The 23,594-nt window shown below is 41.0% G+C and overlaps 1 protein-coding gene across 1 annotated transcript in view; it reads left to right on the forward strand.

The window, feature by feature from the left end:
- The first annotated feature begins 13,167 nt into the window (after positions 1-13,167).
- Positions 13,168-23,594, forward strand: part of LOC120225274 (usherin-like) — a 54,526-nt gene continuing 44,099 nt past the window's right edge. The window contains exons 1-2 of the mRNA XM_039223522.1: positions 13,168-14,309; positions 17,037-17,358. Coding sequence (XP_039079453.1) covers positions 13,168-14,309; positions 17,037-17,358 — 1,464 coding nt within the window. The remainder of the gene's footprint in view (positions 14,310-17,036; positions 17,359-23,594) is intronic.

Below are 23,594 nucleotides of genomic sequence, written 5' to 3' on the forward strand. Positions count from 1 at the left end.
TTAGTAGTTTTACTAGTATTGCCATAAAATAGCTTGCCAGAGTAGAATTGCCGGGTCACAGAGTATGCACATTTTTAATTTTGATAGATCAGAAGTACTGCTTTTTAATATTTAGTGTGACTGATTTGCCACTTTAAAATTTAATTATCACAAATTTAATTTTTTCCCTCTTCTCTTTTGAAAAATGAGCCATTTCGAAACCATTCTTTTTTTTCCTCCAATGTTTTTATGATAACTGAGGTATCATAGTTCATTTTGCAAGAACTCTAGATTGTGCTTTATAGATTAGATTGATAGAGCCCATGAAGAAAAAAATATGTGAATTGAATCTTCTTTTTGCACTGACCCCCCCATTATAAAATGAATGATGTATTCTGAAAGAGAAAAAATGACAACCCTCTTCTACATATATTTTCTGAGTGTAGATATTTTGGGGAGTAAAGGCATAAAAGTGCACTTTAACAGCACTAGTGCATGAATACTCCAAACTGAACATTTTCACTTTGAGATTTACAGTTGCTACAACAAAGGGCCCCTGAGTAATCACTTATACATATACATATCACAATTACTTAAAAGGAGGATATGCATTTATATGTTCTTGAAATCTTTCAAATGAAGCCTTTAAACAGTCGCTGGAGGGGCGCCTGGTGGCTTAGTCGGTTAAGCGTCCGGCTTTCGCTTAGGTCATGATCTCGCGGTTCGTGGGTTCGAGCCCCGCATCGGGCTCTGTGCTGACTGCCAGCTCAGAGCCTGGAGCCTGTTTCAGATTCTGTGTCTCCCTCTCTCTCTGACCCTCCCCTGCTCATGCTGTCTCTCTCTCTCTCTCTCTCCTAGAAATAAATAAAACATTTTAAAAAAAGTTAAAAAAAAAAAATAAACAGTCGCTGGAACTCAGAGCTAGGAATGCTTCACCACCTGTGTGTACATTTGATTGGCCTCATGCTATATTGTAGTCATCAGTAGCGTCTCTAACCTTTTCCAGCTGCTGTATAGCTGTTTTATATGCACAACGGACTGGTGCAAGGGTGTGGACGGCTCTCCACAAACATGTGCCCCTGTCAGAAAAACATAGGCCACGTACGTGTGATTCTGATAGTGGTCCGGGCAGAGGACCGTATAACTGGCTTCAACTCAGCTGAGTTTTTAATTTTTTTTAAGTTTTATTTATTTCTAGGAGAGAGAGAGAGAGACAGCGTGAGCAGGGGAGGGTCAGAGAGAGAGGGAGTCACAGACTGAAACAGGCTCCAGGCTCTGAGCTGGCAGTCAGCACAGAGCCCGACGCGGGGCTCGAACCCACGAACCGCGAGATCATGACCTGAGCGAAAGTCGGACGCTTAACCGAATAAGCCACCCAGGACCCCTCAGCTGAGGTTTTAAAACCTCCACTTTGATTGTGATCAAAACACAGACATTTGTGTTGAAAGAATAATTACACATTTTAAGACAGAGCAAACATTCAATAAAGATTTTTAAAATCTTATTCCTAGGAAAATACTGCCCTACTACCTTTTATATATGACAGTCCATACTTATTTGCTGAATAATGTTTAAACAAATTCATTATTTAATTCTTGGCAGATTTTTTTTATTTTATCAGTCACTGACCATAACCTATACCATGATAGGGCAGAATTTTGAAATCGCTTTATTCTCTCAAGTTGCAAAGCTCTTTATACCAAATTGGTTCTTAAAATTTTGCCTGATGTTGCTCGGTGTTTCTCAATCAATTTCATCCCTAAAAAGCAGGGTGACTTTCACAACTCTCTTTAGTCTTGCCGCCAATCTCTTCTCCAGCTGTAATCCCCACTGTTCCCCGCACATTCAGGACCCCACACATGCGACTTCCAGCTCTTTCCCAAACATACCCTGCATTCTTCCTTATGCTCTTTCTTTTAGTGGCTCACATGTTTTCATCTACTCAAACTCTGCGTCTTTTTTAACTTCTATCAGATTCCACCTCCCAAGTAAATCTGCCCCCACTCCTCAACCTCTCTCCTTTCCCATCAAAAGTGTCCTTTCAGTATTTCCCTGGCACTTAGCTAACTCCAAATTGTGTGTATCTATATTTATTATTGACCTCCTCTAGTAGATGATAAGCTCCTAAGAGTCAGGAGCCTGTGTTTACCATTTTGTATCCCCCACAGTAACTTTGTAGAATCTTGTGCCTATCAAATGCTCAGAAGTGTTTAAAGAATTGAATGGAGTTGGTGACCAACAATACTAGACGTTTCTACTAGCCGTTTTGACAACGCAGTCATGCCTCTTAGCAATGCCCCCTAGTGCGTGCACACTCTTCATGCACGTAAAACAATAAACCATAAACCTAAAGGGTGTTTTCTTCTACCTTGCTTGTATTCTGAGTCAAACTTTGATTCTGGAACAATTCTACATGTATGTGTGTACCATCAAAAAAATGTCTTTTCCACACCAGCCAGGAGGTATGTAGGCAGAGATGGCACTGGTAAAGTGAATACATGTGTGAAATCAGTGGACATTTTCTCTATTAATATTTTGCAGGTTTGGGAGTCTCATTCTTAAATAACTATGGATAAGTAGTCAAGGCAGATATTTGGCTGTGGGTAGTAAAAGAGCACTTCTGTATTGAGACTGGTGTGACCTGTACAAAATGAATCCTAAATATGTTGATCAACTTTGGAGAATTAAAAATTAACTTTATAAATGGAAAGGAAGAGAGATCTCTAGAACCCACGCCTCAAATGATCTGGCTTTCAGAAATCTACAAAAATATTTTGTGTTTATTTGTCAACATTAAAATGTGTAAGTCACCCAAATAACTGGATGTACTGTCCAAAGCCATGACTTTTAGGTAATAAGAGCTCTTCTCACTTCTGATGTTTTATTTGTAATTTAAACCGGGAACTTTTCTATAACCATTTGTTAATTGTATCATTATGACCAGCAACCTATTACTTATGGTAAAACTAAGAAGCAGCATCCAAGTGGTTCAACTAAACAGAGGTTGATATAATTAAATTTCATTTTCTCGGAAGCTCTCTTTGTACAAAAAAAAGCAGACTTCTGATGTGACATATTCTCTGGGTGTTGGCATTCATGATAATTAACAAAGAGAAGGAAGAATCTTGTGACTGGGTTAGGATGTATAGGCTAAAAGTAATGCATTTTAAAATGAGGATCCCATAGGGCACCTGGGCGGCTCAGTCGGTTGAGCGTCCCACTCTTGATTTCAGCTCAGATCATGACCTCACAGTTGGTGAGATCAAGTCCCACATCGGGCTCTGTACTAACAGTGCTGAGCCTGCTTGGGATTCTCTCTCTCTCTGCCCTACAAGACTCCCCATCTCTCTCAAAATACATACATACATACATACATACATAAACAAACAAACCAACCTAAAAAAAAATGAGGACCCCAGGATGAGGAGTATAGACAGAAGAAACCTCATCAGCTGAGAATGAAGTTGATGGTGACCAGGAAGATTAGTGCCTTCTGAAAAGTAGTAAGCATACATAATACTGTTTATGAGCATAGCAGTGCCTGTATACCACTGTTTGGGTTCATTACCGGGAGCAGGGTAAAAAGATTCCTAAGGGCCAAGGTAAGTGGAAAATGCACCACAAAAACCAGAGGGGAAGCTTTGGAAACTGCTGGATCATCAGATCAATAGACTCAAAGATGACTAAGTTAGGTTGCTTTATGCAGTTTAAACATTTGTGCAAGGAGTCTCCCCACACAGCCTTTTATTGACAGCTACAGATCAATGGTAATTTTTGATCATTTTCAACCTACATAAACCTATTGACTCCACGGCCACCTTTGGGGCACTTCAAGTCGTCAAAAATAATCAGAGGAGATAGTGTAAAATTGTCAGACTGCTGAAGACACCAAGTAGTTTTGTGTGTCCCCAGGAGCAGAGTTGAGAGGTTAAAATGTAGTTCAAATCGCCTGCAGAACCCCAACTGGCAGAGTGTTCCAGAGAGTCTTGTCTTCATGTCTCATAAAAGGATGCACTGATTTGTATCCAGGCTCTGACCCTCATGCATAAGAGTTCCTTAAAAAAAAAAAAACAACCAAAGTCCCATTGGAAATATTAGTTTGCAGAGAATGGATTATTCCTGTGTTCGTCTGTTGAATAATTCTTTCCATCTGCTGCCTAACGAAAGTAGGTAATGTACTTCTAGAATAAAAATATGAATACTAGGAGGATGGGAACATGGAAAGGACAAGGACAAGTGGGAAGTGAGCACAAGCTGGTAGCCCAGAGATCAGGGATAACAAGAAATCTATCTCCTAAGAATAGGTAAGATAGAAGAGTGAGGGAAAGAAGGAGCCAAATAATGAAGAGGATGGAGTAAGAGTATTGAATCAAGAACATCCCCATAGGGAAAGGAGGAGAGCAGGAAGGAGAGGAATGAAAGATAAGAAAATAGTTTTTAGGGGCACCTGGGGGGCTCAGTTGGTTAAGCATTGACTTTGGCTCACCTCATGATCTCATGGTTCATGAGTTTGAGCCCTGCGCTGGGCTCTGTGCTGACAGCTCAGCCTGGAGCCTGCTTTGAATTCTGTGCCTCCTTCTCTCTCTGCCCTTCCCCAACTCACTCTCTGTCTCTCTCTCTCTCTCTCTCTTTCAAAAATAAACATTAAAAAAAATAATAATAATTGTCAAGAAAAGAAAATGGTTTTTAATGATGACTTTTACTAGTCAGTAGGAGACTATGGAGAGATTACTGAGACTTCCTTCTCCAAAGGAAGAAATTTTTAAATGTTTATTTCTTTTTTTTTTAATTTTTATTTTTTAATGTTTATTTTTTAATGTTTATTTTCAAGAGAGAGAAAGGCAGAGCATGAGCAGGGGAGGGGCAGAAAGAGGGAAACACAGAATCTGAAGCAGGCTCCAGGCCCTGAACTGTCAGCACAGAGCCCAATATGGGGATTGAACTCATGAGCAGTGAGATCATGACCTGAGCCGAAGTCAATGTTCAACCAACTGAACCACCCAGGTGAAACTCCAAAGGAAGAAATTTAATCTTAAACACTTAAGATAGACAGTGCTCAAGAAAATCTTCTGAATTTAAGGAAAAACGCAAATACTGAACAAACAAACAAGATACAACCCCATCCACAGAATGAACTGTGCCCAAATTTTACAGCAGGATTCTAAAATAGTGGCTGTTGGTGTTGGAAAGCCATTCAAGAGAGAATAATATAAATGATTTCCTTAAATGTCAAAGAATATACTGGTAAGGATTTTCTTGCTACTTTAAAATTTTCTTCATGTTTTTTTCAGGTGGACTTTACTAAACATTGACAAAAACCACATCTATTAATGAGCTTTATTTAAGATGTGTGTGTGTGTGTGTGTGTGTGTGTGTGTGTGTGTGTGTGTGTTTATGTAGCTCTTCAGGAGAAACAACATATTATGGGAACTTGTCCTCAATGTAAATTTATGATATAAAAATTCTCTACATTTACGCATGAGATTGTCTTTCTTTTCTTTTTTTTTTTTTTTTACGATACAAACCAAAGTAAGCAGAACTATTGTAATCATCTTTTGTAGGAGCAATCTCGGTGGCAGGCATGCATGAACTTCAACTTGAGATCTGCAGGTCATATTTCTACATTAGATGGTGGAGATTTTGAGGCCGGGGCATTTTGAATCCTTTTTGCTTTCTGAGGATCTGAGCTATAAATGTTTATTAAAAGGATCTATAATGAAATCAGTTTTGTTATTTTTTTAATGGTTGCCTGGAGTGTGTTGGATGAGTGAATGCCGGTTGTTAATCATTAAGTACTCATGTTACCAAAAGTGTTTGATAGTATTGCCATCTAGGGGCTGAATGGAATTCTCAGCTCTGAAATAAACTGTAATTGAGCAGGTGCTGCTATTGACAATATACATATGTTTTTGCTTTATAGCCCACATGCTTATCATGTTTCTTATGACAAAAGCTATCTCTAAATGTCCCCCAACAGCCTACCTTTTTTATATATAATCTGTTAGAGGTGATTACTATTTGCTTTGGAGCTTATGCGTTTTTGGCATCTATTACTGAATATTCTGAACAAAGAGTTTTTCTTTTTTGCATTATTAATCTTGTCCGTGTTTGCCCTATTTCTACAGAAAAGGAATCATTTATCAGAAAAGAATGTTTGTAATCGGGACTTGTAGCATCTTCAGATTTAATATTCATTATGGACTTTCTAGTTCTGAGCTATATTTATCTAAAAGACCAATCCAATGTTGTGGAGAAATAAGTTTTAAATATTTATGATCTAACTTTTAATATTTTAAAAAAGAGAAATTAGTATTTCTATAAAATTTGTTTCAGAGTCTGGTCGCTTAGCAAATGTTTAAATATTAAAAGATTTCAAGAGGTTAGCATGTAATATCATAATGGGACTTATTGAAAGAGGAAAATTAACTTTACAAGTTTTTGATAAATAAAGGAAATTATATTTTCTCTGCGTGTGTTTAACACACAAGAAGAGACATTAGACAGTTGAAACATAACCAAGAATGTGAGGAAATGGTGTCAAAAATTATCTCTGTGATGAGTTTTGTTTTTTTGTAACCAGTATTTTGGAAACTAGTTCCGTTCAATTTTGCTAGTGGGTTTTACATTCAAAATGATATTTGGATGCCTCCAAATTAGGGAGAATTTCCATTCACATAACTTTGAGGCTTTTGGGCACCTACTCTTAGAAATAATTTCCTCTTCCCTACCTCATGTTGTTTCCCCTGTACCCACCAACAAGAGAGGAAAATTGAAGGCTATCTGTCATATGTAAACATCTAATAAGCCAAACCTCATCTCACATACTATTAAGTATAAATATCCAATTAAGCCAGTCAAAACTTCCTCATGATTAGTCGCATCCAATGGGTGTGATACACAACAGAAAGTGGTGTATGTGTGTATCTGTCTGTCTGTGTGTCTCTGGGTATCTCTCTGTGTGTGCATATGTGTGTGTGTGTGTGTGTGTGTCTCTGGGTGCATGTGTGTGTGATTACCTATAGACACATTACTGGTCCACTTGCAGACATAGTCGCTATCTGTAAACAGATATATCCATCTGGTGCAGATGTAGAAAGAGCACCCCAGGCTCTTTCAAAACATGAAGACTTTTAGTTCCAGTTTTTAGTGATGTAAAATATGTTAAATGTTTTCCCCAAGCAGAAAAAAAAAAAACCTCATTCTGCTATCCTTTTTTTTCCCCTTTTTAAGTCAACAAAAACCAAATTCTCAAAGCCTACCTAGCAATTACTTTTGGTAAGTTTTATAGTTTTAGTTATGGTGTTTTTAACAAATGAGAATATTTTCACATATATATCACTAGTAGACTTCTCTAAGGGTGTGCATTTATAGTTCATGTAGCTCATTGCTTGTTGCTTTTGTGTTTTTTGTGTTTCTTTTATTGCATTTGTAAGATATAAATATGCACCAAGAGAATGAAAGAGGGAGATTGGGGAGGTGGAGAGAGTCATATGTATAAACAAATAGTACAGGATATTAATGAAAAAGAATTAGGACTGTCCCAGTTAAATCTCCAAACACTTAAGACTATCCCATTCCTTGTCCTGCAACTTGGTACCACCGATTTCCATCATGAGTGGGATCCAGCAGTGACCTGAAGTATCACAGATATTTTTTTTTAATATTTATTTCTTTTTAAGAGAGAGAGAATTCGTGCATGAGTGGGGGAGGGGAATAGAGAGACAGGGAGACACAGGATCAAAAGCAGGCTCCAGGATCTGAGCTGTCAGCACAGAGCCCGATGCGGGGGTTGAACCCACGAACCATGAGCCAAAGTCGGACGCTTAACTGACTGAGCCACCCAGGTGCCTCAAGATTTTTTTTAGTGTTGTATACCACATTCTTTGGGTGCCAGCTCTGAAAAGGCAAGGATCCTATTTGATCCCTACGTTGCATATGTCTAAAATCACACATTAGATAATATATGCATGTGGTAAGAACAAGAAAAAACCCCACATTGTTTTCTTAATAATTCAGAACTCTGTTGTGATATTTGTGCTGCCATTCCATTGTACCTTGGCCAGAGAATAACCTTCCAGCAATTGTTAGCAGTTCCTAGAAGAAAACTAACCTGTTAATTTTCATTACAGGGTACAAGCCATCAAGCCCACCTGTTTGGGTTAGAACCATTCACAACATATCACGTTGGAATTGTGGCCACAAACCAGGCAGGAGAAGTTTCAAGCCCTTGGACTATGGTTCACACCCTAGAATCTTCCCCAAGTGGACTGAGCAACTTTGCAGTGGAACAGCAAGAGAACGGACGAGCATTGTTGCTACAGTGGTCGGAGCCTGTAAGAACCAATGGTGTGATTCAGGTAACGTCTACCCTGAATATGAAGTCACTTTTGGTGTTCTCCAGATAAATAGATGAGCCCTGACATGCCATCATGTCACTGTGGGAAAACACCCTTCACAGTCGGTTTAATTCTCCTTGATAGCTCCTCCAGGCACTTAATCATAGATCAGACAAAATTGGCTCCCATGTATTATGTTTCCTATGAACCCAACACTGGGCTAAGTGCTCTCCGTGGATTATCTCATTTAATTTTCACATCAGCTCTACCAGGTAGGTACCACTAAACTTCATGAGGTATAATAAAGGCTGAATAATTGCGCAAGCCCACATTGCAAATGACCGAATTGCAATTTGAAGTCAGGAAGTCACACCAAAACTGAACTCGAAATGACTGTTCTTACTGCTTCCTGAGTTATCCTGCCCAGTTATTTACTCAAGGCTTGCCTATCTTATGCTTTGAGCAGAGCCCTCTAAGCAGAAGACATGAAGCCCCAAATGTCTGCTAACTCCCCCACCTCCATATATAACCATGAGGAGTTATCTTATTAATGTCACAGATATGTCTCACATTTCACTGGTCTATGAGCACAAAGAAAGTTGCATTTCCATTATTAGACCACGTTTTGATACTTTGAACCATCACCCACATGAAAGCCAGCATTCGTCTCCCTTTGTAACGTTCCTCCCCAATGGTAGGGGGACTTACCTGTCAGTCTACTACTGCCTCTAGCCCTGGACCAGCATTTGGCCCTCATCACCTACCTTCTGCAGAATTCCCCAGCCCACAGCTGCCCAAGTCCCTCTGCCCTCCCTTACTGCTCCCTCTCAAGGTGGCCAAGAGTCCCCTGTTAATGCTACACAGAACAGTTAAGACTAAGCTGTAACTTTGTTGAAAGCTTCACTGAAAACCCAGTAAGGAATATGACAGCAGAAATGACCTACAGCAACAACGTACAACTGTAACAAGAGCTCACAGGCCGAGGCCCATCCTCATGGGCCTCCATGGAGCAGCCTTACTGCTTAGTCCAATGGCTGCCTCTCAGCGGAGTTCCGGGCCTGCCGCAGGCAGCAGAAGCAAGCGGCTTTCTACAAGCCTGCTTACATGTGACAGAGCCTGACTTCCCCCACTCGAGGACAGGAGGCTTGAGCGAGAGGATCTGCGGTCTTAAAATCCAGCCCAGAGCCCTAAGATCTCATCAGAGAAAAGAATCTCTCTTCAGGCTCATCAAAGTACCTCTCTTTGTGAGTGTTTGTGTCCCATTCCAGTGTCTGCCTTTTCCTGGCATGATTGACAATAGAATATCTACTCCTTTACCTTCATTTACATTTTGCCAAATATTTATTGAGCTTCTACTAAGTACCAGGCATCTTTTCAGGAGTGAACATGACAGGCAAGATCCCTGCTAGCATACACCTTACCTGTGTGTGTGTGTGTGTGTGTGTGTGTGTGTGTGTGTGTGTGTGTGTGTAAATAAACAGTGGGGGGTACAGGGAGGCAAACCAAAAAAAAGCTAGTACACAAATAAGCAAGAGAACTTCAGAGCAGGATGAATACTATGAAGAAAATTAAACAGAATAATGTAATTATGCCTGCTCAGGCTATTTTAGAATGGATGATCATTTGAATTGAGTTGACATCTGAGCTGCGTCCTGAATGACAAGACCGAGTCAGTCATGTGAAGATATGAGAGCAAAATGTTCCAGACAAAGTGAGCAGCAAATGCAAGGCCTGAAGCCAGGAATGAACTTGATGTATTCAAATAAAGGGAAGAAAACACTGTGGTTGAAGCACTGGGAGTGAGAGAAAGATGAGATTGGCAGATTGGTAAGAGGTGGACTGTGCCCAATATTGTGGGCTGTGGTGAGTTCGGGATTTATTCTAAGGGCAATGAAAAATTACTGAAGGTTTTAGGCAAAGGTGTAGCATAATCAAATTCATGTTTTTCAAAATCACTCTGGCTGCTATGTAGAAAATGGACCCTAAGAAGATCAGTGGAGTTTAGGAGATATTAAAAACTCAGGGTAGAGTGAGGGGGTGCTGTGAGAGTAGAGGATGTGGGTGGAGTGGAGATACATCCAGAAAGCAAAGTTCACAAGATCTGTCAATGGACTGGATGTGAACATGAAGGAAAAGGGATATTTTAGGCCTTGAATCATTGACAAGGAAGGTAAGGTTGGAAAGTCTACAGGTTTGAAGGGGCATGTAGGCAGTTGGAGGTATGAGTCTAGAATTCTCGAAGCAGTTCTTCACAAACATAAATACATATATTTGGAATTCATTAGTATATAGGTGGCATGTAAAGCCATGGGCCTGGAGGAGATCAGGCATAGAGAATATAACTAGAAATGATGAACAGCAAGGATCAAGTTCTGGGGAATACAGAAATTTGGAGGTCCAGAGGAGGAAGTGGGCCCAGCAAAGAATATTGAGAAGAGGCAGGCAAGGTAGAAGGAAAAGTAGATGAGCAGGGCATCCCGACACTGTGGAAAGAGTCTGTTGAATGCTCTTGAGAGATCATGTGGAATGAGGGCAGAGAAGTCACCCTGGATCAGGAAACAAGGTAATCACTGTGACCTTGACAGGAAAGTCAAGTGGTGAAATGAGGAACCTGGTTGGGATGACCTGAGGACAAAATGGGAAGAGAAGGAATGGAGGACAGCAACTCTTTAAAAAAGTATAGGGTACAAGCAGAGAAACAGGGCAGTAGCTGGCGGACTATAGTGTCAAGAAGTTTTATTTAAAAATCAATGAAAGATACTAGAGTACATTTAAACACTAATGGAAATAGCCCAGTAGACGGAGATCAATCGGCGATGCAAGAGATAATGAGAATGATTGCGGGAGTGAGAGCTATAGGAAGGAGGAGGTATGGGATCCAGAGCTCAGGTGGGCTACACAGGGGCAGAGATACTTTCCAGAGCATGAGGAAGGACAGCAAACAGTGTAAGTCTAGATCCACATGGTTATGGTGATGATCATATATAACATGAGAATATTCCTTTCTGACTGCTTCTCTTTTCCCAATCAAGCACATGGTTCTGTCAACAGCCACCTGTGAGACAGGGAGGAGGGTATTGGCAGGTAGTGGGGAAAAAAGAAGATATGGAAGAATCACTTTGGAAAATGAAAGAGCAAACATACGGAGGAATAGAACAGGACCACAAGTGGGAATCACCCAGTTAACATTTCTAGTAAGAAAGTGAGACCAGTCAGCATATCTGAGTGTTTTCCCCCAAACCAGTTAGAAGCTAAAGTACAGAGGTAAAGCTAAATTTAATACCAGTAACAGATTTGCTAGGTGAATATGAAGGGGCTCAGTGACTAATAGAGGCTCTCAATTTGATTCTGGAAGCTAATCTCTCTTCAGAAAATATACTGTTTCTCTTCCCTCAGAGGTGTGGGTTTGCCCTCGGACTCCAACTAGAAAAAAATATCACACTGAAATACAATAGTCCAACATAAACAAATTTCCAAAAGTCTAGGCTATTTCATCTTAAATAACATCAAAGTATATCAACAGTCCATTCCAAGTTAAGTTTCCTTGTGAGAATGTTTCAAACTAGATTTGCCTCCCCAGAGATTCTATGTCCCAGCCCCACTTGAGGGAGGCCACCCTAGGGAGGTACCACCATCCACAGGAATGTATCGTGTCTCTCAGGTGCACTGAGGCTGGAAAAGGGCAGGAAATCACTATACAAAACATCTGTATTCAAGTTGAGTTACTTCCTATCTTTCCCAAAAAACAATGAATAATATGGAATGAAAATTTGCTCTACATTTATAATGAGTGCTCAGATGATTCTCCCCATAACAAAAGAACATGTTGCTTCAGAGAAGCACTCATGGCACACAAGAGAGCACAGGATGGCTCCTCCATCTTCTCCTCATCAAAGCATGCATCTGTATTTGTGCATATATGTATAACAGATATATATGTGTATGTGTGCATGTATGTGTACCCACACATGGATGCACAGACATCTCCAGCCCTGGCACCCTAGTACAAATGATTAAGCATTATAAATCCATTCTCTAGTAAATGCTGTAGGAGATAGACAATGTAGATAAGTCCTACTTACCCCACCCAAAATGAGATCCAGAGTTCTTGTCATCTCTATAACAGGGGATTCGAATACTGTTCCTTTAAAAATAAATAAATAAATAAATAAGAGGAAACCCCATGAGCAATTTTTGAGCCCAAGAATAGCTTCTATAGTCCTTAGCTTTTAGATATGTGTTTACATGATATCCAATACTTTAAAAAAAGGCAAAGAAAACTGTTGGTCTTCTTTTTGTGGACTTTACAGTAATCCAAAAAGGGCACACTAGTGAAATTAATATCAGAATGTTTCATCTCGATTGGGATTATCCAGAGGAAAAATAGGAGGGCAAGAAGGGGACAGGGGATGAATTAGCTACACCGAGAAATCATAGGCTACACATGATTATCCCTCTGCGTCTCTTCTCCCTACAGACATACAACATCTTCAGTGAGGGTATCCTGGAGTATACTGGCTTGAATCGTCAGTTTCTCTTCCGACGCCTGGACCCTTTCACTCTCTACACGCTGACCCTGGAGGCCTGCACGAGGGCTGGTTGTACACACTCAGTGCCCCAGCCTCTCTGGACAGATGAAGCCCCTCCCCACTCTCAGCTGGCCCCTACCATCCAGTCTGTGGGGCCCACCAGCGTCGAGCTGAGCTGGGCTGAGCCTGTACACCCGAATGGAAAGATAATTCGCTATGAAGTGGTTCGCAGGTGTTTCGAGGGAAAAGCTTGGGGAAATCAGACAACCCAGGCCAATGAGGAAATTGTTTTCACGGAATATAATACAGAAAGGAACACATTTATGTATACTGATGCTAGTTTGCAGCCGTGGACGCAGTGTGAATATAGAATCCACACTTGGAATTCAGCAGGCCACACCTGTAGCTCCTGGAGTGTGGTAAGGACAATGCAGGCGCCCCCAGAAGGGCTCTCCCCCCCTGAGATAGCCTATGCATCTACGAATCCCCCAAAGTTGCTGATTTCCTGGATCCCGCCAGAACAGCCTAATGGTATTATCCAGTCATATAAACTTCAAAGGAATGGAGCACTCTACCCTTTCAGCTTTGATTCAATGACTTTCAATTACACCGATGAAGAGCTGCTTCCGTTTTCTACATACAGCTATGCGGTCATCGCCTGTTCGAGTGGAGGCTGCTCCCCCAGCAAGCCCACCAGCATTACAACCCTCGAGGCGCCTCCAGCTGGGGTCAGCCCTCCAGCTCTCTGGGCCATCAGCGCTACCCAAATAAATGCATCGTGGTCACCGCCATCAATTCAAAATGGAAAGATCACTAAATATTGGCTGAGACTGGATGGGAAGGAGTACCTGGCTGGGCAGAGCCTGTCCCTGCTGGTGTCCCACCTGCAGCCTCATACTCGATATGATTTCTCCCTGGTGGCCTGCACAAAAGGAGGTTGTACAGCTAGCACATCAAACTCTGCCTGGACAATGGAGGCACCACCGCAGAACATGGACCCTCCAAAATTGCAAGTCACAGGCTCAGAGTCGATAGAAATCACCTGGAAACCTCCCAAAAACCCAAATGGTCAGATCAGAAGTTATGAACTTAGACGGGATGGAACCATCGTCTATACTGGCCTGGAAACTCGTTATCATGATTTCACTCTCACCCCAGGTGTGGAATATGGCTACACAGTGGCTGCCAACAACAGCCAAGGTGGGGTTTTGAGTCCACTCGTCAAAGACAGAACCAGCGCCTCAGCGCCTTCAGGGATAGAACCCCCAGAATTGAAGGCCAAGGGCCCACAAGAGATTTTAGTGAACTGGGATGCTCCAGTGAGGACAAATGGTGACATTGCCAACTACACCCTCTTTATCCGAGAGCTATTTGGTAGAGAAACAAAAACCATACTCATAAACACAACTCATAATTCTTTTGACACACGGTCATGTGTAGTAGACCAGCTGAAGCCATTTCACAGGTAGGTAGTGGACTCCGGGTTTTCTAAGAGCAAACCACTGTCCTTTCTATGGCATGAGCCCTTGGTCAGTTTAAATGAAAACTCTAAAACAAGATGTAGGATGTCCCCGACCCCTGACCCCTTAAGCATTGACAGTGGACTAACCACATCCTCATCCAGCCAAAGCTTGTTTGCATCACTTCTAGAGAGCAAAATTCTTGCAGGTGGTATCTTGAGAGTCAGTTTTTTCAGAAATGTTTGCAATTCACCACAATGTCTGGAACAAGTGATACAGAGAACATATATATGTCGTCCCTCGTGAAAACACACAGACCCCTGGACAGTTCTGAGAGTCCAAATGGGGTTATTTGACCCAGGCTGTGAAGAAAATTAGATAGTATTTTAAGGATGAAAAAGGTGCCAGTGAGAGCTATTACCAGGGAGAGTTGGACTGACCCAAATTTTGTTCTGGGGAGAGCCTTTTTACTGAATCCAGCACTTCTGCCAGGGATAATGAGACTCATCGGACTCTATTTCCTCATCCCCTTAGGATCTCCCCAGCCCTGATCTCATGACTTCCCAGGACCATGACACTTGGCCAGCTCATGCGTCTCAGTGATCCCACTCTGGGCTCTCTGACGTGCATGGTGTGTATTGTCTCTACATGAAGGAACCTTCCCACTGGCCCTTTTTCTATAGCTGAAAGAATTACTTGGCATTTTTCCCCATCGCATTTTAAGTAACTTACATCCCCAGAGAGAAGAGTAATAAAAGACATTTTATGCTTAAAATTTAGTAAAACGAACAGAACCACTTAAAAAAAATTAAAGGCTGAAAGAGTGTTGATTTCCAACCACCACTGGTAAAATTCAGCTATTATTGTAATCTACTGATGTGTAGATTAGATCCCTCCTATAATTATTTCTGATATATAGTGCTGTTTAAATGAAACATTCATGGTCTTATGCATCTACTCATGACAATTATTTAAGGTTGCATTAAATATTAAACAGTAATTAAAACTTGTGTAGGTATCTTTCATAGCTAATCCACATGCTGTGTGTGTTGCCTTTTATCTGACTCTGATTCAGGGCATTAAAGAGACCCAGGTTAGCTGCACAGCTATACATTTTAAACTGACTTCTTCTTTACCTGACTGGTACCTGCAGTTTTTACAAATCATATCAACTTGCTCCCCTTTCAAACTCTTACTCAAAAAGATTTCTAAAGAAGAAAAGCATTTCCAGATGTGAGAGAAGCACTTCTCACAGGCTGGGGAGGGAGAAAAAAGTTTGATAATCTGATAAGCCTAGCAATGATATTTAAGGGGCTAAGAGATGTCCTCTTCACTCTCTATTCAATTGAAGATGTAAGTGACATTAAATCACTTGAAACAGCCTCTCGCTTGTATATGAATTTGGGGTTCATGTAGTTTGTGGTTTTTCTAGCAGCTTAACGTCTACTGAATACTGCAGATTAGTGTGTCCTCCTGGACACCTGCAGCTGGTCAGTAGGAAGAAGAAGCCTGGAAATCCTCTAAGTAGCAAAAGACACATGAGCCAGAATTTTAAAACTACCACAGGTAATCCAGAAAGCAAATAATCCATGTGTAGAAAAAGTACTTCACAGAATTGTTTTGGAGTCGGGTCTGCAATATGCACCCACAAATTGATGCACCCACAAACCAATAGTCCTATCGCAGTGGAGATAAGCATGGGAGGAGCAGACAGGAAAGAGGAGTGGAAACCCAGAATGAAAGATGTCGCAAAAGGAGAAAGAAGTGTAATTAAGAAGAGAAAGTGGGAAAAGAAGAGGCCAGGAGAAATAGAAAAAAAAAAAAAAAGGGAGAGAACAGAAGCAATGATTAGAGGAGAGAAAGGAGGAAAGAGAAGAGGAAAAGGTCAGAACCAAAAGAAATAAAGATAGAAAGAAAGGTGGCTGTGGTTTGAGAAAACCAAGGATGTCGTAAAATCAGTGGGGCATGGGAACAGAGAGGGGAAAGCACTTAAGTGCGGCCATAGGCATTTAATACTAACAAAACCCTCTCTTGTTGGAAAGGGAAAGTCCCAGCTATGTAAATAGACCTTTCCAGGCGGCAGGAGACCAACTATGAGGCAAAACATAATTGATTGGTTGAGTTTAACTGGATGGTGATAAGGTGTCCCCATGATTGATAATCTAGCGTGTAGCTGGGTTTACTTTGGCCCCAAAAGGTCTTTATGTGGTGTAAGAAAGCCTGTTTTAAGCTGTCAGGTATCAGGTGAGGGGATTTATTACCACGGAGACTTTAACTCCATGATGTTCCTTCATGACCTGGAAACATTCCTGGGGAATCATTCAGCTCCAGCTGTGGATGTAGAAAAAGCCCAAGGCTACTGAAAACTGGTTCATATGCCCCAAGATCCGCATTCATCATCACTGTGTTAAGTAATTCTGCAGAGTACCAGAGTTTTTTATGTTACAGAGAATCTTAGAAGTTCATTTATTCCTTACATTCCGGTTTAAGGAAAAATTGTGCCCACCCTTTCCAAACAGATGAGAATCTTTGTTTTAGTTTGGAAAGCCAGGATGGTGTAACACGTGCTACACCGTTCATGGAACTTCGTTGTTCTTTAAAAAGGCTAGCTGCAGATAAGAATAAACATAAACTTAGTTGTCTTTTTCCTTTCAAAAAACAGTCTGTTAAAGATCCTTTCTGTGAAAATCTATTTTGCCAGTAATGGGCAGTTTCTGCCTTGTGTCCTGAAGGTATGAGGTACGAATCCAAGCCTGCACCATGCTGGGATGTGCGTCAAGTGACTGGACATCCACACAGACCCCTGAGGTCCCACCTCGTACGCAACCGCCTCCACATCTCGAGGTCCGGATGGCACCCGGGGGATTCCAGCCCATGGTTTCCCTTCTGTGGACAGGACCACTTCAGCCAAATGGAAAAGTTTTATATTATGAGTTGTACAGAAGACAAATAGCAACTCAGTCCGGAAAATCGAATCCAGTGCTAACTTATAACGGAAGTGCAAGCTCTTTTACGGATTTTGAACTATCACCTTTCACAGAATATGAGTATCAGGTAAGAAATGTGTATTATCACAAATTCACGCCGAGATTGTATCAGCACCTGCCTGTAAAAATCGTTTGCAATTTGAAAAGCCACTTAAAGAAACATGGGGCTTAAGGAATTTAACAAGGTCCTTTAAAAAATTTTTAGGCAGAGGGGGCCTGGGTGGCTCAGTCAGTTGAGCCAAGTTGACTTGGCCTCAGATCATGATCTCGTGGTTCGTGGATTCAAACCCTACATCAGGCTCTGTGCTGACAGCTCAGAGCCTGGAGCCTGCTTCTGATTCTGTATCTCCCTCTCTCTCTCTGACCATCCCCAGCTCAAGCTCTCTCTCTCTCTCTCTCTCTCTCTCTCTCTCTCTCTCAGAAATAAATAAAACATTACAAAAATTTAAAAAATTTTTAAGCAGTAAATGAGGGAGGAAACACCATATTCATTTGCCTTTTTCATTTCCTTGGTCCTTGATCCATGTGAAAAAGGTTTGTTATTCCTATGTAAATTTCAAGTGAAGTATTTGCATTTCTTATTAATGAAGTGATTTCTACCATTAAGCTTCCCTCTGTCAATGTTGCCTTGGCAGGAAACACTCCTTGTTAAGAAAAATCGCTTTGAAAATAACTCATTAATTGTACCAAGATAAAATAAAACGCAGTGGCAAATACCTTCACCCTCTGTGCTCAAGAAAGACATGGAATGTTGAGAAATATCAAGGAAAATAACTCGCCTGCGCATGGGAACGAAGCAAGCTTTGTATGAGAGCAACCTAAAAATTAGGACCTTGCATATCCCTAGAAAGCTGAGAACTGAGAAAAATATTCTGAAAGTATTCTGAAATCTATAGAGGACTTCTGTTAGGTTTACTGTTTTTCTATCAGAGTGCTTTTGATTGTTCTTATGATAGCACCCCCACTTCCTGGCAGGGAGATGATCCTCCACCCCCTTGCCCAGGTTTGGTAGGAGCATCAGCGTATGCATCGGGCAGGCTGTCTCCTAACCAAAAGGTGTGCACATAGGCCATGCTCCACCCCTCAGATTCATCCAGGTCTTGATCTTCAGCACAGTGACTCAGAATTTTAAAAGGTGGAGGTGAGAAGTCCTGATAAAATATCCCCAACCTCAATCCAAAAGCTTTTCTTATTTATCCCTGCTATTTCCGAGCATGATTATTCAACTATCCTTTTACTTCTCCGTACTCCCAATAAACTCCCTTTTGCATAAGTCAGAATCAGTTTGTCGCTAGCAGTCCAGGCTCGCTGATTGATGCAAGCACTAAGGGCCAGGCACAATGCCAAGTGCAGTTTTCTAAAAGACAAAACTGAGGCTTGAAAAGCTTACCTTAACCAGAAATAATAAAATCACTAAGTCACTAGAAATATGTTGAGCAAATCAATGAGTATAGTAATTACAGGTAACATTTTAAGTGTGAGGAGAGTATATTTTTGGCCAATAATGTATGAGACAAATTACCCAATGAAGTTAGTGAAAATTGAAAATGTAAATAGATTCTTGAATGGTTTGTAGAAATACACGGATATATATATCCATAATCTCTTGTTTTCATTTCCAAATCTAAACCTCACTTAAAAATGAGTTTTTATTCTAGTTTTGGCACAACTCATTTGGCACAAAACTCAATCTAAACAAACTTGAGACTGTTTATAGCATTTATCCCGTCTAATGTGAATATTTATATGTTTGCTATAGAAATATCGTGTCTCATTACCACATCATTCTGAGGATATTACAAAATATGCAGTATATGTATTGTATAACCCTTCCAAAATCTGAAAAAAAAAAACCAAAATTATTTAAAAACACATCAAGACCCAAGGGTTTAGGGTGAGGATTATGGTTTATATTATGAAGGAACAAAATACCTATTGATACCACAGTTAGAAACAAGTTTCCAGCATCTATGTGGTTGGCCATCCTTTTGTTCTTTTCTCTATATATTTACTAAACAGTGTAAGTTATCAAAGACTCTTCTATTCTCAATTATCTACTTTATAATTAAAAGCACATCTTTGTGGGGCACCTGGGTGGCTTAGTCAGTTAAACGTCCAACTTTCGCTTAGGTCATGATCTCACGGTTCGTGGGTTCGAGCCCCGCGTCGGGCTCTGTGCTGACTGCCAGCTCAGAGCCTGGAGCATGTTTCAGTCTGTGACTTCCTCTCTCTCTGACCCTCCCCTGCTCACTCTGTCTCTCTCTCTCTCTCCTAGAAATAAATAAAACATTAAAAAAAAAGAAAGAAACATCTTTAAAAAAAAAAAAAGCACATCTTTGTGACAGAGCTGAATGAAATCAGCATGAAACCCTCAGCCTCTAAGTAGATGAAACTAAATGCCCCACTGAGAGGCACCTGGGCAGCTGTTTAGGCATCTGACTCTTAATTGCAGCTCAATCATGATCTCACAGTTCATGGGATTGAGCCCCATGTCAGGCTACCTGCTGACAGCGCAGAGCCTGCTTGGGATCCTCTCAAGTAAATTTAAAGTAAATTTAAAAAGTAAATTTAAAAAGACCCATAGATACTTAAAGTAAACCAGTGATTATAACTTCTTTGGCCTTATGTTGTGTTGTTGGGTTCAATAATTGGCCACATGATCCACAGAAGTTTTATGCCAGTTTTTTGAAGGAATGATAATGCCATGCATGTGTCTTAGCTTTTATGAGTTTTCCTCCTAGGAGCTAAAGACAAGCAGGAGCCAAGGGACTCACAGTTCAGAGGAGACTGGATCTCAGGCTTTGCTGTTCCTATTGTAACCCTTCCCGTTGGCTCTGTGTCATGTTCCTCGTCTTTACTCATTCCACCCAAATGGATGCATTGCATTGGGTTTTCATAACAAACTGGTCTCAAATTTACATTCACTAGCTAATCCTACCTTGTTACAACATAAGGATAGAGAGCAAAAAGATAAAATCTAGACTCTGCCCCAAACTCAGTCCTCACAGGAAATACTTTGAAAAATATAGATTAAGGGCTAGAATAAATGAACTAAAATAGTGGATTTATTTAGCCTGTGTAACTGCTGAGTCTATATAGACCCTGAATAATCATATAGAAGCCATTTAGGATGTAATGTACTAAAAGAATTGATTTCCCTTTTACAAAAGAACATTCTGCTGTTGAGATGAATTTACATTGCTCTCAAATTTGTCTGAGGGTTATTTCATCTGCAAGCTGCCTTTCAGAAAATACCTTCATTGTCCTAGCGACATGAGTTCTCCCAGCATCTGTCAATGATTTGACTCTTCTGCAGAGGATTGTGTTTTTGAGGTAATTTATATTTATATTGGTAAGGTATGAAACTAAAGAACTGAGAAACTGCCCAGAGATATGGACCTATTCATCAAAAGGGTGGAGATGATCTGTAATTGGGTAGGTAACCTTCCATGTGGTATACCAGGAGGGTGTCTGATGCCACTGCCCACCCTACACCATTGTACTCATTTCTGTTTTGGCAGCCGCCAAAATTTATTATGTGGGAAAAACAAGACAGCACTTACTGGAATAAATTCACCAATCAGTTGACCAGTATTTGAGCCCTGGGAGAAAAAAATATAGAATGGATGAGTTTTGATGGACAGAAGGGACAGAAACTATGTTCTTACTGAGAGAAAAGGGGATCTTCGCTTCAGGAAACCCTGGAGGGTGAGAACCAGCCAACATCACCTACCTCACAACAATTCACATAACCAGCTTGATAACTGTTGCATTTGAAGGTGGGAAAAAGCCATGTATATTACAGGCACTTTCTAAGTTTTCAGTGATACTTCCATATTGAACATCTTAAGGAAGTGGTTCCCAGTGTTTCTAGTACAAAAGGATTACCCAAAAAATACGTTCAAAGTGCAGATTCCAAGGGGTCAGGGAGGGGATTCTCAGAATTTGTATTTTTAACAAGCAACTTATATGGCCCACAACCCTTTTTTTTTTTTTTGAGAAATACTGCCCCAGAGGGTATAGCATTGTTGCTATGCTACTTAAGCCGGATTTTTAAGTGGTGATTTCCTAATTCAGTGGCTCTCAGCCCTGACTGCACATTAGAATCACCTGGGGAACTTTAACAACGTTCCCAGTGCCCTGGCCCCATCCCTTTGTAGTTCTGATCCTGGGATGGGTCCAGGCATCAGTGCATTTCAATAGGTCCCCAGGTGATTCTAATGTGCAGCCAGGGCCGAGACTCATAGTCCTAAACCATCATAAACCGATTGCCTAAATAAGTGAAGCCAGCTCTCCACAAGTGCCTCATTTACATGATGATAATTGATGACCAACCTATTTACCTTGGTCTCTCCATGACTTTCCTAAACAGGAGCCCTATTGTTGTGGTGTGAAGCTGGAAAGGGGGCAGCATATATTACCTACAAAGTTCGCGTCTCAATTAATCAACCAATTTCTTCTACTCTTGCTCGTGGCTTTTGTTTGCTTTTTGTTGTTCGATTTTGTTTCGTTTCTCGTTTGGGAGACCTGGTCTTTGGTAGTAATAATTAGAACATTCAGCACCTTTAAAATGGGATTTTCCTAATTTGATCTATTTCAATACAGCTTCCAGAGATTCTGAAGAATCAGTTTTAATAAAAACCGTAAGACCTCAAAGATAAATCATAGAAATTTGGAAGTGTGGTTTTTGTCACAAGACAGACGGGGTGTCTCTGCAGAACCACGCGGTGCAGAGAGAACAAGCATTCTCAGTGAATTTCAAATGCAAGTTAGTTTACCAGAACCTAATTCTCAAAAACTCTATAAAATGGGTGATTCATACATAAATGAGACACATCTTTACTGAACAAAATTCCTCATGCACAGACCTTTTCCTTAAGTGGGGATTACAGGCTTCCCATTCCACGGAATATTGACAACCCAATGTGATACTTTTCACGAGCAGTACTCACTTCTGTCTTCAACTTTTTTCAAAATTAGGCGGTACTGATACATATGGTATAAACCTCCGCATCCTGTGTGGGGAAGTTCTTAATTGTTCGGCAAGCAAATTAAGAAGATGGTCTCTGCACAGGCTTTAGAGAGGACCCCGTGTGTGAGTCTACTCCATAAGCAGCTTTGGTTTTGACCTGCAGGGAGGGAGCTGAGGCTGGCCGATGAGCAGCTCTGTAATTGTGCATTCATATTCATACTCTCGCTTAAGGCAATGACTCACCATGGATTTGCCAGGGCTTGCCGTGGCTCCCCCTTTCACCGAATCATGCTGTCAGTGACTTAATTAGTTTTCCTGAAACTTCCCCACTTTGACAGGTTTTTGCAATAAGCACCTACACTCACATGATCTCCAAAGGCCTGCAGCACCTCGTAACTGGGTGACTGAGAAGTGACAGGTCAGCCTCAGAGGGAACTCGATGACTAAGTGTGGGTCTGATAGGGCCGGTGCTGTGGGAGGCCTGCTGTTTTCTAACAGACCAACTCTGCCTCCAAAAAATTCTGTGTAAAAATTTATGCCAAAAGGATGGAAGGAAGGGCTGAGAAGGAAACATATGAGGGGACTCTCAGTGTTCCTGCCAGAAACATCTGTCTGAAGACTGAAGGGGGCGCTAGTGAGGCCCTCTCGGTGCACCCGCTCAAGCTGTGGGTGACCCCTGGAAGGGAGAAGAAGAAAGGACAGAAGCTTCTAGCCCTTCTCTATTTCTTGATCCTGGAGCAAATTAACCTTTCCCAATGGTTTCCCCCTGTGTTAAAAATAATAATAATAATTCTTATTTTAGAGTGAGCTCAAGCAAGGGAAAGGGGAGGGAGAGAGAGAGAGAGAGAGAGAGAGACAGAGAGAGAGAGTACCAAGTCCCAAGCAGTCCATGCACAGAATAGAGCCCCATAAGGGCCTCAATCCCATGATCCCGGGATCTTGACCTGAGCCCAAATCAAGAGTTGGACACTCATCTGACTGAACCACGCAGGCACCCCTCCCCTGTGTTTAAATGAAAGTTCTCTGCAGTTCTCAATTCTAGGAGCCTAAGAGGGGGTAATTTACAAGCATACACTTAATAAATTCAAATCAAATTTTATCTTCTCCTGATTTAATCTATAGTTAGTAAAACCAGACAGAATGTATTCTGATCCTAAGCCATTTCATTTTCTAACAGTGTTTAAGTTGTGTCAAAGCAAGTGCTTTTATGAGACCAACTTCAGACAATCAATAGTTGTATGGTTCTCTACCACCAAAATGGACATGTGGAAACATCAGCAGTGGTGTTTCCTAATGAAACCCAATGTATTTCTTTACTAATACATGTATTT

Source organism: Hyaena hyaena, unplaced genomic scaffold (assembly GCF_003009895.1).
Source record: "Hyaena hyaena isolate Hyena2069 unplaced genomic scaffold, ASM300989v1 scaffold_1361, whole genome shotgun sequence".
NCBI lineage: Eukaryota > Metazoa > Chordata > Mammalia > Carnivora > Hyaenidae > Hyaena > Hyaena hyaena.